We start from the raw sequence: 13495 nt of genomic DNA on the forward strand, positions 1-13495 counted from the left end.
CCTGTCCGAGCCCCCAGACCCATGGCTCCTGACAGATGCTATGCCGGCCGGGCGAGGGACATGCCACTGTGGTCTGGTCAGCGGGCCCAGAGGGTGGAGGGAATGCCGAGACAAGACAGGCGGGGTCAGAGGGACGAGTGTCCCCCGAAGAGTGCGGAGGGAGAGGAGCGTCCCCGGACAGAACCCGGCACAGGTGAGCCACAGGCAGGGACGCGGAGGGGGCCTGGGAGCCCAGTGCCCACGTCTGGCCCAGTCCCTTCTCATCCCGCTCGTATAAAGTGCTGACTTGTAAAACTATGTAAAACATAATGTAAAACTATGTAAAACATAATGTAAAACATAATGTAAAACTATGTAAAACATAAACACTTATTGTGCACCTACTGTTTGCATAGTTCATCAATCCGCATGGTGTTGGGCCACCAGTGAAGGGTTTTTACTCCCCTCAAAACCAAAATGGCAACCTCACTTAGTGTAATCTTTCCACATCCCCTGATTTCTAGATGTCCCCTAAGCTAACATCCCAGCATTATGCAGATGGACAGACTTGTAAAGCTTACGGCGAGTGTGGCGGCAGGCAGACTGGACTTGTGGAAAAGGAGAGAGGGAGGACAGCCCGGGCCCTGGGATCCCTGTCCCCTCACAGGGGGGCAGGCCCAAGCCAGCCTCTCTGCCGCCCTGCAGGGCGGGCCCAGTGATCAACGTGGCTGGGAAGGGGTGCCCAGAGGGCTCCGTCCGTTGAGCATCCGACTCTTGGTTTTGGCTCAGGTTGTGATCTCAGGGTCATGAGATCGAGTCCTGCGTCAGGTTCCATGCTCAACGCAGAGATTGCTTCAGATTTGTCTCCGTCTGCCCCTCCCCACGCCCCCACTCCCTCTCTCAAGTAAATACATAAATCTTAAAAAAAGAAAAACAAACACTGGCTGGGAAGCACTGAGACAGTAACTTCAATAAAATCTTGGCATGGCACTGGCACACAGTAAGTTCTCAATAAATGTGACCCGTTTCCATGGGCCAGATGGGGGGAGTCTCCAGGTGTGCTCTTCCATTTACAGAAGAGGAAGCTGAGGCCTGTCAGGGCGGGGTTCCCAGCTGCGCGGTGGCACCCCCAGCCGGGTCGGCACAGCGCCCTCCGCCCCCCACTCCAAGTGCCCGCGACGCCAGCGGGGAGGCCCCCCGGGCGGCCCTGAGGGATCCCTGGGACAGCCAGGCCTCCCGCTTATTAAGCAGTCAACGCGGCATCTGCATCAATGACATCAGTCAATGTGAGTAAATACTGCTCCGCCGCTCTCCGGTGACACAGGCCAGCGTATCGAAAACGGGCTTCAAAATGATATAATGTGGAAGGAAATGAAAACTATCAATAAAATGCAAATTCTGCGAGGCACCCGTTTAATTCATGACCCCTATTCCTCCCCGCACCGGGCGCTGCACAGCATCGCTCACTGTCTCCGAGACGGGAGAGGCCCAGTTTATGAATAAAGAAACGGCTCCCGGAGCCATGGCCCGGAACGCGCTCCAGACGATCCGTCATCGGCTCCGGGAGAAGGACGATTAAAATGCATAATAAAGGCAGCAGCAATCCAACCCGGAGTGACTTGGGCGTTTGTCGTTTTGGGGTTTTGTCTGAAGGCTGCTCCTCTTTTTTTGCAGAAATGAAAGGAGACCTGAAGACCCATTTTGGCTGCGTCCCACAGGGAGGCCCGGCTGGGGTGTAAACTGTGAGGGGGAAGAGCCGGGACTGGGGCTGCCACCTGTCCCCCTCTGCTCTTCTCTGCCCCTGGCCGCCTCGGCCTCTCCGCTCCTCGGGACCCTTCCTGTCTGCCCCGCTTTCCACCCTTGTCACCTCCCTCTGGGCTCACAGCCCTGGCCCCAGACTGAGCTCCGGACGGTGACCACTTCTTGAAACGTTGAAATCAACTTTCTCTGCAAAACACTATCTTAAAGGGTTACAATTCTACAAAGCTTCTCTTTGGCCAAGTGAACGCCCCCTCAATAGGGACAGATCATTCAATATGACTCTGTGTAACGCTCCAATTTCTAGCTGCGGTTCTGCGTGTCCAGCTCTGGGGGGAGTGACACCCCGAGAGGAAACCAGGGGGGTCCCCGTTGGTGGGGAGTGAGGTCTGCTCGTGCCCAAAGCGGACCCCTTGGCCGGTGTCACAGGGTGCCCCACGTCGCTTCCCTGTGGAGCAGGGGGAAGGGGTCCAGGTCGTGAACTGTCCCCGAGGCGGGCCAGCTACACAGGAGCGTTCACCGGAGCTAGGGACGAGGGGACAGAGCTGGACGCCCGGCTGAGGCTGGGAGGAGGGAGCAGGGGGCTGACTCTCAGTGAGGGAACGCCAGGGGCTCTCGCCAGGCGCTCCGATAGAAAAGCCGGTGGTGGCTTCAGGGATGTTGATTTCTGCTCGAATGATTTCCCTCTGCTTAGCTGCAGGTTCACCCCTCTCTGGATTTCCCCCGCTCTAGCTCTTTGCCCGTGAAGTCTACCTCAGCCCCGCTGAGAGCTGCCCCAGCCAGCTTTGCTCCGGCCGCCTCTGCGTGACTCCTGAGGACCGAGGCTGGGCTGACCTCTTTCAAGGGTCAGCTGAGGCCATCAGGTGTTCTCTAAAGACAGTTAAATGTCTTAAGAAGCTCGCACTGCAATGAGAACTCTGGTCTAGAACAAGAGAACTCTCCAGAACCCGAGGACGGCTGTCATCCCGGCAAAGAACCCCACGGCCTGAGGAGGAGCTCAAGTGTGCCACCCGGATGACCTCAGAGCATCCCTGGGAGAACCTGCCCGCAGCCCAAGGCAGCCCACGGACCCTGAACGGTCCTGAAGGACCCATGACAAACCACGGGGTTGCCGACAGCCTTGCCCGGGGAGGAGCCCCGTCCCTTCCCCCAGGCCCCCTGGCCAGCAGGCAGAGGTGAGGCACACAAAAGAGGAAGGACCCCAGCTTATTTCCCAGGGCCCCGTCTCTTGATGCAACTCTCCTTCCGCATCCCTGGGAACCTCAGCCCGCTCTGCTGGGGCCCCGTCCCAGTCAGGTGTCAGCGGGTCCTCCCGCCTGATGTCGAAAAGCTCTCTCCACAGCGTGAACTCTTGCTCCGATCGGGGGCACCCCCAGCTGCCACCGGCACCCCCCACACCACGGCAGGAAGGGTCACCCTAAACCACAAGCCCCATGGTGCCAGCCCTCTGCCTCACGCTCCCCAGAGCCCGGGGACCAAGTGCAGACTCCCAAGCACGCCTGCGGGGCACTGAGAACGTGGCCGGGTGGAGGACAAAAAGGACCAAAGGACAGACAGTGGGAAACTGTCTATCTGCGACGCGCTTCAGCCGGGAAGACTGGGACCGGCTGAAGGGAACAGCACGGAGACGACAGACCCACCAACACCAGTTAGGACAGAGCCGGCCCGGCCGTCCCGACGGCATGAACGTCACACACGGTTGTCGTAGTGGGTGCACAGCCGGACGTAAAGGAGGGCACCTTGAAACAACACAAAAGTCAACACACCTGAAGACAGGACAGCCCTACGTGTACGTGCCCCCCAAAACAGTGTCGAGACACACGGAACAAAAGTGGACAGAATCAAAGGCAGAAACCGACAAATCCCAAGCACGTGCCTTCTAGCCTGCCCCCCCCCCAGTCACCCAGGCGCTCAGGTCCTCAAAGAATCTTAAAATTCTTTAAAAGTGGGTTATTTCTATAGAAATTGCTCACACTAGAAACCTAAAAGAGAAAATTTTTAAGTATTTATTCATTCATTTCAAAACAACCCACCACCGGGGCGCCTAGAGGGCTCCGTCGGTTGAGCCTCTGACTTGTGGTCCAGCTCAGGTCCTGATCTCAGGGCTGGGATTTGGGCCCCACGTCAGGCTCCACGCCCAGAACAGAGTCTACTTGTCTCTCTCCCTCCGTTCCTTCCCCGCTCACGCGCGTGCTCCCTGTCTCTCCCTCTCTTAAATAAAATTTAAAAATCTTTAAAAGTAACCCATTGCATAGTACCATAAATTATGTTTTATTCTTATGAAAAGTAACTATTTCCTGCCTTCCTTTTGTGGGCCTGATCTGCACTCCTACATGGGGTCCAGCAACCGTCCCTGCTCCCCAAACCTTAAAGATTCTCTAAAATCAACATCTGGGCCTTGAAATGGCTGGCCACCTGTCCAGTCCCCACCCTCTCCTTGGTCGTCTGCACAGGCTGCGCACCAAAACACTCAGCGTCTGTGTCTGGGGGCCTCCGACTATCGGGAACTGCTTCATCTGCTTCATCATCACCTTGACAAGATTCCAGCTCCTTGGGGACAGGGACTGACGTTTACGGAGCTCAGTGTAGGGGCCGAAGAGGCAGGATGTCAAGGTCACTGCCTATAACGGCTAACGCCACGGGCCACCTCAACTGGGCTCAGGGAGCCCCAGATGATCGTACAACATCAGTTCTCGCTGTGCCTGCGGAGGGTGTCTCCAGAGTGGAGCGGCCTTTGAACCGAGGGAAGAAGATTGCCCTCCCCAAGGCGGGAGGGCGGCTCCAATCTGTTAAGGGCCTAGACAGAATAAAAGGGCAAAGGGGGAATGTGATCTCTGCTTGAGTGGGATATCCACTCTCTCCAGCCCTCAGACACCAGTGGACACCAGCACCCACGGTCCTCCAGCGCCTGGGTGAGGACGTATACCACCGGCCTCTCCTGGCTCCCCGGCTTGCCGATGGCAGATCCTGGGACTTCCCAGCCTCCACCATCACACGAGAGCCAATCCCGACAATAAACCTCTTCTCGTGTGGACCGCGATACATCCTCCTGGTCCCATCCCTCTGGAGGACCCCGATGTCAACTGCTTTTTCCAAACACAGGTATTCCTACTGTGGCTTTCATTCTGGGAGCGCAGCCAGCCAGAGGGAAGCAGCCTGGAGAGCCCACCCCGTGCCACCGGGCCCAAGGAGATGCTGGCGTTGTTAGTGTTCCTGGGACCACCCTGCTGCGACCCACCTGCCACCTGCAGGATGCCGTGCCTGGCCACGTCGTAGAAGGGGTGATTCATGCTCAGTGCAGGGTCCTGGGCAGCTGCAGGCACTGCCGATGGCCTTCTCATTATGCTCAGAGCGGCTGCTTCCTCTTCATCTCTCCGCAGCTCTATGGTACACAACAAGGATAAGAGGGGCTCAGCTGTCTTCTTGAGGAAGGGGGCAATGAGGCGGGTTCCTGAGGTCTCTTAATAGGACAGTCACCATGCCTCAGTGTGCACCCACTATGCACCCACTTCTGTTGTGCTCCCACTAGGTGCCCACCTCTCCTGTGCTCCCACTATGTGCCCGCCTCTCCTGTGCTCCCACTATGTGCCCACTCGGCGTGCAGAACCATGGAGGCATAAAATGAGACCTCAGGGCTGAATACTGCCCTCCACACCGACAGGAGTGGAAACTGAGGCTCAGAGACAGGGAATGAGGGCCCAAGGTCAGACTGCTCCTGGACAGTGGAGTGTGGACTTGAACTCGATTGCCCAGCTCCAAATTCCAACCAACCCAAGCCCTCCTTGAAGATGTGGACATGGGCAGCTCGCAGGAAACCACATCCGGGTTGGAGGGCAAAAATGGGTCACTGTGCTATGAAGGAGGAAAAAGGACCATCTTCCAGTTTCATTTCAGTGGGGCCGGGGGGAGGTTCCTTCACGCAAAACAAATCAAGGCAGAGATATTTTCAGCTGGAAAGAGATCGGGACCTTCGACTTTTAGGCTGGAGTAGACTCTGGTCCCAGATGCACCGGGTAGAGGAGTGTCCCCCTCCAAGAGTCCTGTCCGCCTGGAGCCTCACGATGGGACCTTATTTGGAAATAGTGTCTTTAGAGATGAAATTCACTAAGACGTGGTCATACTGGACTAGGGTGGGTTTTAAATCTGACAACTGGGGTCCTGATGAGAAGAGAAGAGACACAGACGCGGGGAAGGTGGCCACGTGAAGCATCCTGATAAGCGGGGGATGGTGCTAAGCTGAGGTCTGAAAAACAGGGCGCCCCAAAGAACCGGGAACAGGTGTTCTAACAAAGACAAGTGCATGCCACGATCATGGCAGCCAAGACGTGGCCCCAGTCACATGTCCATCCAGGGAGGAGCGGACAGACAAAATGTGGGCTACCTGTGGGCTGGGTATTATCTAGACATAAGAGGAACACAGTACTAGGGGCGCCTGGGTGGTTCAGTGGGTTAAAGTCTCTGCCTTCGGCTCAGGTCATGATCTCAAGGTCCTGGGATCGAGCCCCGCATCGGGCTCTCTGCTCAGCAGGGAGCCTGCTTCCTCCTCTCTCTCTGCCTGCCTCTCTGTCTACTTGTGATCTCTGTCTGTCAAATAAATAAATAAAACCTTAAAAAAAAAAAAAGAGGAACACAGTACTGATACGTGGGACGACCCAGACGGACCTGGAAATACCACACCATGGTAAAGAGGAGACCATATGATGTAGGATTCCATTAACCAGAATGCCCAGGACGGGTAACCCCACGGCATCAGAATGCAGACTGACGGTTGCCGGGGCCGAGGGAGGGAGTGACTGTTAACGGGGTTCGGGGTTTCCCTTTGGGGTGATGGAAATGTTCTAATGTTGTGGGGACACCGCACAACATTTTGAAGGTAGTAAATACTTTAAGATGATTTAAGCTAATTTTATGGTGCGTTAATTGCACCTCAGTTAAAAAAAAGAAAAAGAAAAAACTGCTTTAGCACGGGGGGCACAGCCATGGAAACGCGAGGAGGCAGAACGCTGGACCACCCAAGGAAGGGAGGGGGCGGAGGGAGCAAGGATGTCCCCTGTGGCCATCCCTAACCGTGCCACTGACGTCGGGCTCCCTCTCCTGCCACCGGGGACCCATGTGAGAAGTGCTTCAGTGTTGCTGCGTGGCTTAAGCATCCTGGGGAGCAAACCAGAGGCACGACGACGGGTCCTCGGGAGCGGATCACGCAGCAGGTGCAAAACCAGCCAAGGCGTCATGCATCTGGGTGGGACACGCTGGCGCAGGACACAGAACTGAAATCTGTTTATTTCAAGGCAACAGGCTGTCAGCAGGTTCTTAGGATCTACTCCGGTTTTTGCAGACCTGGAGGAGGGAAGTGGACTCAAACAGCCCAGGCCCGAGTGCATAATAGGAGCAGGCTCGCAGGTAAACACGTACACGGAGGATCCGAACCAAAACGCCAGGGGGCGATTCCGGGGAGGGGCTCTCCTCCCAGCTTGGCCCCTGTCACCAGGTGTCCTGGGGCATGTTTTCCAGTTACCCTGAGCCTCAGTCTGCTTGTCTGTAAGATGGGGATTCAGACCTGGCACCTTAGTGGGTAGCCGGAAGCAGCGACCGACGCTATCATCCCACCTGGACCCCCACATACGTATATTATCTATTAAAAGCCAATGTACACCCATGATCTCCTTGCGGGACGAGGCCAGAAGGAGAGCATCCGTTACCTATTTCGGCCAACTCCTCCAAGTCCAGCTGGGACATGCTCTGCTGCTGCGCAGGGCGGCCCAGGCACACCGTCCCAACACCACCTCTCGGGGATTCCGGCATGGGCTCCTTCCAACACCCTGAGGGAGAAGCACACAGAACCCACGGACATGGAACACACAGGACCTGCGAGGGCTCAAGGAAGGAAGGAAACGCCCTTCCTGTGCCTGGCTTGCTTCTTTCTCCTTAACATAAAAAAAGCACCCACTTCTGATCCCCCAAGACCCCAAGTCAAGACGACGTTTCTACCTCTGTTCACCTGCCCAGCCCACCCTCCACATGGGGGAGGTCTGGGGAGCCGGAGCCCCGAAGGTGCAGGCCCGTGTATGGGACTGCCTCTTGTTCGGGACCTGGTACCCCCGCCCGGAGCTCCGTCTCACCAAGCCGCCCCATGTCGCAGGAGGGCAGGGCAGGGGGCCGGGGGGCGGTGCACACCTTGAGCAGGAATGGCACCCTCAGGGCCGAAGTCCTCAAGGCCACCATCACGCCTGTACAGAGACACACACACTCACTCCTGCACCCATTTTATGGACGGGGAAACTGAGGCCAGCAAAGATCAACTAGAACTGCTCGTGGCTGCAGAGCTACGAGTCACCAAACGTGGTTATTCTGTGCCTGGGATAATGCGTCAGTACCTGCGCAAATCTTTACAGAACTCCCTTAGGCCCCAGATAATGGAGTATTTGCCCCCGCCCCATGCTACCACGTGGGTGATTCTTCAAAACGTGACACTGGGCGAAGCCAGTCACAAAAGACATGATTCCGTTCATACGAAATGTCTGGAACTGGCAAGGTCATAGACAGCAGATCGGTGACTGCCAGGGGCTGGGAGAGGGAGGGGACGGGGATGGGGACAGCCAAGAAGCCAGCAAGCACTGGTTCCTTCTGAGGTAAAGGAAATGTCCTCAAAGTGACGGGGGTGACAGGTGCACATTCTCTGCGATGACGCTAAACACGCTGGACTATGCAGGCTTTGTGCAGGCCAACTGTTTATGTTACCTGAATTGTATCATAATAAAGGTGTTTTTAAAACACTGAAAACGCACAGTGAGAGCAGCACGTACAGTCTGGCCCGGCTTTGACTAGTGAAAGGAAATGCACAATGTTGCAAGAATGCCGTTTTCCAAGAGATCCAGGAGGAGGGTTGGTAAACCCAGGTAATTTCCCACACTTAGCCTTTTTTCACTTCGCAGAAGCCCGTATGGCTCTTAGTACAAGACACAGTGACCTGAACTAAAACAACGCGTGGCTGACAACGTAAGAAGGGTGTCTCAGGACTATATAAAAGTCTAAAACCTTGCTGTCTTCTTCTTCAAGCTCTCTGCTGGCTAAGGGCTGCTTTTCGTCTCCGTTTTACAGATGAGAGAACTGAGCCACGGGTCAGGGAGGCGCCTGCTCACGGGCAGAGCCCATGAAGGGGAGGCGTGGAGGACGTCACGACGCTGACCCACGACATCGACCAAAAGTGCGCGGGGGCAGGGAGTCAGGGAAGGCCCAGGGAGGGGACGGCATGCCTCCCTTCCGGGGGTCACGGAGAGACAGCTCATCGGGGCCACACCCACACCTTTGCGGGGAGAAGTCAGAGTCTGTGCTTATCCGTGACCGCTGCCAATGTTTAAACATTAGAATCTAACTTGAAAAGAGAAATACACAGGGGTGGACATCCAGAACCCCGCAAATCCAGCCCGGACACATGCGCAGAACGCATACATCTGTGCGTGGAGAGACAGAATGGGGCGAGGACGTTCCGAGCGGCACTCCTGATAACACCCCACACGGGAAATGACCCAAGGAGCCACGGTCAGTGGAAGGGGGCTGTCACCATGACAGTCCCACGGGGGCGCACTCTGCAGCCGTGTGAACAGGCCATCCTCAGTTGGTGTCCTGACACGGCGGGGAGGGGGTCCCACAATCACGCCCAGCAACCAGCCAGATGCAGAGGGTGATACAGCGCACAATTCCATGCTTTACAAGTTCGAAGTAGGCGAAGTGACCCTATGGCAACAGAGGTCAGGAAGGTGCCTGCCTTGACAGGGAGGGCACAGGGGCTGGCCACATGCTGTTTCTGGGTGCTGTTGTGTGTCTGGGGGGTCAGATGCATCAGGCACTTGGGGAGGCTGCCCAGCAGATGGAAAGGCTGTAGGCAGCTCCCCAGAGGAAGGTCAGGGGAGAGGCGGCTGGGGCTGGCGTGGCTGACACCCAGGCCTCAACAGGAGGGTGGGGAGGTCACAGAGGTCTTGAACATTCACTTGACAACCACGTCTTGGGCAGGGCACTGGGGCCCCGGACACAGAGGGGGACAGATGGGTGTCTTTGGAAGTGTTCAGGCCGAGAGAGGGACCTGACCAGGAAAATGTCAGCAGGAGGAAGGGAGCTGACCTCACCAGCAACAGGCAGTAGCTGAGAGAGGGCAAGGCACCTGCTGAGGTCCCACATGGGCCGGGGAGGCCGCCTCCCACACATCAGGGACATTAGGGGCACAGCATACAGCATCCCCGGCCCGTGCGGTCTGTACAGTCTGTGCAATGGAACGCCGCCGCAGACACACGCTATGGCCAGAGTCCAGGCCTGCAACACGGGAAGGGACTCCTTAGCTGGACAGAGTGAACCGTTGTCCTCTTGGCCACCAGCATCCCCTCCCGCTCTGCCAGGAACTCCCCCACATTCTCTCTCTCTCTCTCTCTCACACACACACACACACACACGTATGCACAGAAGTACACACCACAGGCATGCAGAGGCCATGCAATGTGTCAAGAAGCTCCACTTCAGGCACCAAGCATGGAACGCAGGATCCTTGCCTGACCAATCCTGGCACCAAATTCCCTGAGCCACAGAGATGAGGGCAGGCAGGCGTGATCACATGCCCCCAGCTGTTCTAAGCAGAGTGAATTCTAAGACTTCCATGAAAGCTACTGAGAAGAAATACTACTACTTCTTCTTCTCCTCCTCCTTCTTTTAAGCAGGCTCAGTGTGGAGCCCAACACAGGGCTTGATTTCACAACCCTGAGATCATGATCTGAGCTGAAATCAAGGGCCAGATGGTTAACTGACTGAGCCACCCGGGTGTCCTGAGAAGGGACACATCTTAAATATATTCTGCTGGACCCAAACCTGAGAGGATATGGGCCTGAACTACCAAAGGTCACCATGTGGAATGGGAAAAAAATGAAGCCAAACACAGAAGACAGAACAAGATAGAGAAACAATCCCATAAAACACTGTGCACCTGGATCCAGCCACACCTGAATGCAAACATCCAATAAATCCTCTTTCCTGTTTAAGCGGGTTTGGGTTATGGACGACCTGTCACTTCTAACAAAATGAGTGCTTCCATGTTTTTTTCCTTGCTGAAACACTCAATGGAAACTACTTCAACATTCTCTACTTTAAGAGAAGAAAATGATCACCACCCACACTGCTTTTCTTTTTGATTGTGGTACAAGTAAATGAACTTCATTTCCGAAAACTCTGAGGGGGAAATCTGGCTTTAGCAACAGCCACGTCATGCGCCAGCTGACCTCAACCCTACACCCACACCCGGTCCTGGCTCTCTACCTCCACAGGACGCAGCTGGAAGTCCTAATTCCACTGGGCCCCCAAGGTCACTGCTCTCCCCTTGATGCAAACTTCCCTGCCAGGCTGACAACACAATCTCTTTGCAAGCCCCACCCACTTCATGTGGCCACAAGTCAGCCCCTCGCCCTCTCTCTCTGCTCAGTGCATTTCCAAATGGCAAGATGGTTTCACAGCAACACGGAAGGACTGCGTTCAAGGGGACGAAAGCCTCCCCCTAACCCTGTGAACAACTTCTAGTTCTGCACACAGTCTCCAGGTCCTCATCCACATGTGCCCGCATCCTACAGTCACACGCGGATCACCCGTGCACGCTGCAATCCACCGGGACGGCTCACTCCGCCCCCACCCCCCGCCCCTGAGCCATCGGCCCCGAACATCCCAGACCCCAGAACGTTCAGCCCGAAGTCCAGGGCCGCCAGCAGCAGCATAGCCCAGCACAGTCTGGGGCGGGAGCCGGTGCCCCTTGCTGCAATGAGGCGGGTGATCTGGGGTGCAGGGAAGAGGGGAACCACAGGACTGTGTCCAGACAGGCGTGGCCGGTGGCCCAGTCGCACAAGCGAGCTTAGCCCCAGATGTCAGCAGCTCCCGGGGTGCCACCATGCCAGGGACCCACCTATGAAGACTTTGCTGGAAGGTCTCCTGTGGGTCTAGTGAAGCCCCCAGAAACCTTCTAGAAAAACTAGCCCTCGGGGATCAAAGAACACACGAGAGGACGCCATGGCTGGCAACACTCAGAGAAATCTACGAGACTTTCTGCAAGACCGCTGGCCTGGCCTCTTCGCAAGTTGATGTTATTTAAAAAAAGAGAGAGAGCGAGCAGGGACGGGGCTGGGGGAGGGTGGGACGCGCCGCAGGACACTGGAGGGACCTACAGAGACAAAGTGACCGCGTGCAGCAAGGAGGCCTGCTGGAATTCTGGTTTATGAACGAGCCATGGGGACAGTCCTGGGACAAAGGGCAGCCGTCAACAGGGCCTGAGAGCTGCGGGCGCTAGGAGAGCCGTTGCTCGTCCCCGCCAGGGCGCCCCAGGGTCCAGGTACATGCGCCCGTGACCTCCCGTGCGGGACGCTTCTGCAAAGCTGGGCTAAGAGGCAGACACACAGCGGATCCCCAGTGAACGGCACCCATTTCTGAATCAAGCGTGTGTGTTCGCTACGATGCCTTCAGTGTTCCTCTACTCTGAACAATTCTGATAAATTCTGATAAAAACCAGGTGTGGACGGAGTGAGGGAGGTGGGCATGCACCCCTGCCCAGCTCCGGGGCCCCGAGAAAGGCCACCGTCCCCATCTGCCAAAGCACAGAACTGAGGCCGCTAAGGTGCGAACGCGGGCCCAAGGCAGCCCCTGGGGGTCTCTGCACGCTCCCGTCTCTCTCCCCTCTCTCTGCCCTCTTTCTCCTGGTTCACCCTGGTGCAGGGAAACCTAGGTGTTCTGCATTTCCACTGCTGGGAGCCATGGCAACAGTGACCTAGCTCAGACTCCAGTTCAGCCAGCCTCCTCCCCCCACCTCCCGCTGCACCCCTGCCCCCGCCCGTGCTGGGGCCCCGGCCACCTGCCCCCTCCTCGGACGGCTGGGTGGCCTTGCCCAGGTTTCTGCCCTCTCTGGGCTGAGAAGGAGCAAGAGCCTAGCCCTTGCTGCCAGGATCACTGGTGGGAGACCCTGACCATGGAGGGAGATACTGATGGCACAAGGAATGAGCCCAGGACAGGGGGAGGCAGAGGGGGAGAGGGGCAGGTGAAGCCTCAGGAGTCACAGGCACCCCCTTCCACATGCCCCGCACACGTGCGCGTGTGCACACATACACACACACACACTCACACCCTCACCTCCAGCGAGGTCCCCCCCACCCGCCTTGACACTGCCTCCTACCCCAGCATACGCGACAATTCCAGACCAATCTGTCACCACCCACATTTCATACCAGAGCCTGGACCCGCCACCAGCTCTGCCCAGAGCCTCCCCGGGCCTGCACGTCCCACGTTTTTCTGAGGTCACCTGACCCTGGAGGCCGCGGCTGCTGAGGGCAGAGCAGGTAATGGGAGGGGAGCCCTACAGCCAGCTGGCCACTGGCCAGGGCCAGGGAGCACAGGCGCGATCGGGTTCACTCCCTGTCAGGATGAAGGGCCTAGAGCCCCAGGCGAGGGAGGCCCGACGCTGCCCCACGCGGACCCCGTGGCCCACCATGTCCGAGCCGGGAGCCCTGGGCCACCTTCCAAATCCAGCTTTCCCAGAGCTGGGGGCAGCTCACTGGGCACCAGGGAGGGAGGGCGGGGTGACACCAGGCCTGGCTGCGAGCCACTCGCTACCTGCAGTGAAAGTGAGAAAAGAAACTCAATCATCTACACCCACAGCTCTGGCCTCGGCCACGGCCATGGCCACGGCCACGGCAGCTGGGCTGCGAGCAGCTCTGGCCAGGAAGCCCGGTGAGCTGAGAACGTG

General features: G+C 57.1%; 1 protein-coding gene across 1 annotated transcript in view; it reads right to left on the reverse strand.

Moving 5' to 3' along the window:
• LOC308346967 (rho GTPase-activating protein 8-like) overlaps positions 1-7539 on the reverse strand; it is a gene marked incomplete at its 5' end in the record, with an annotated part of 40276 nt that extends 32737 nt beyond the window's left edge. The window contains 2 exons of the mRNA XM_080810125.1: positions 4976-5119; positions 7437-7539. Coding sequence (XP_080666251.1) covers positions 4976-5119; positions 7437-7539 — 247 coding nt within the window. The remainder of the gene's footprint in view (positions 1-4975; positions 5120-7436) is intronic.
• Positions 7540-13495: the final 5956 nt, after the last annotated feature.

Source organism: Martes martes (genome assembly GCF_963455335.1).
Source record: "Martes martes genome assembly, chromosome: 8".
NCBI classification, from domain to species: domain Eukaryota; kingdom Metazoa; phylum Chordata; class Mammalia; order Carnivora; family Mustelidae; genus Martes; species Martes martes.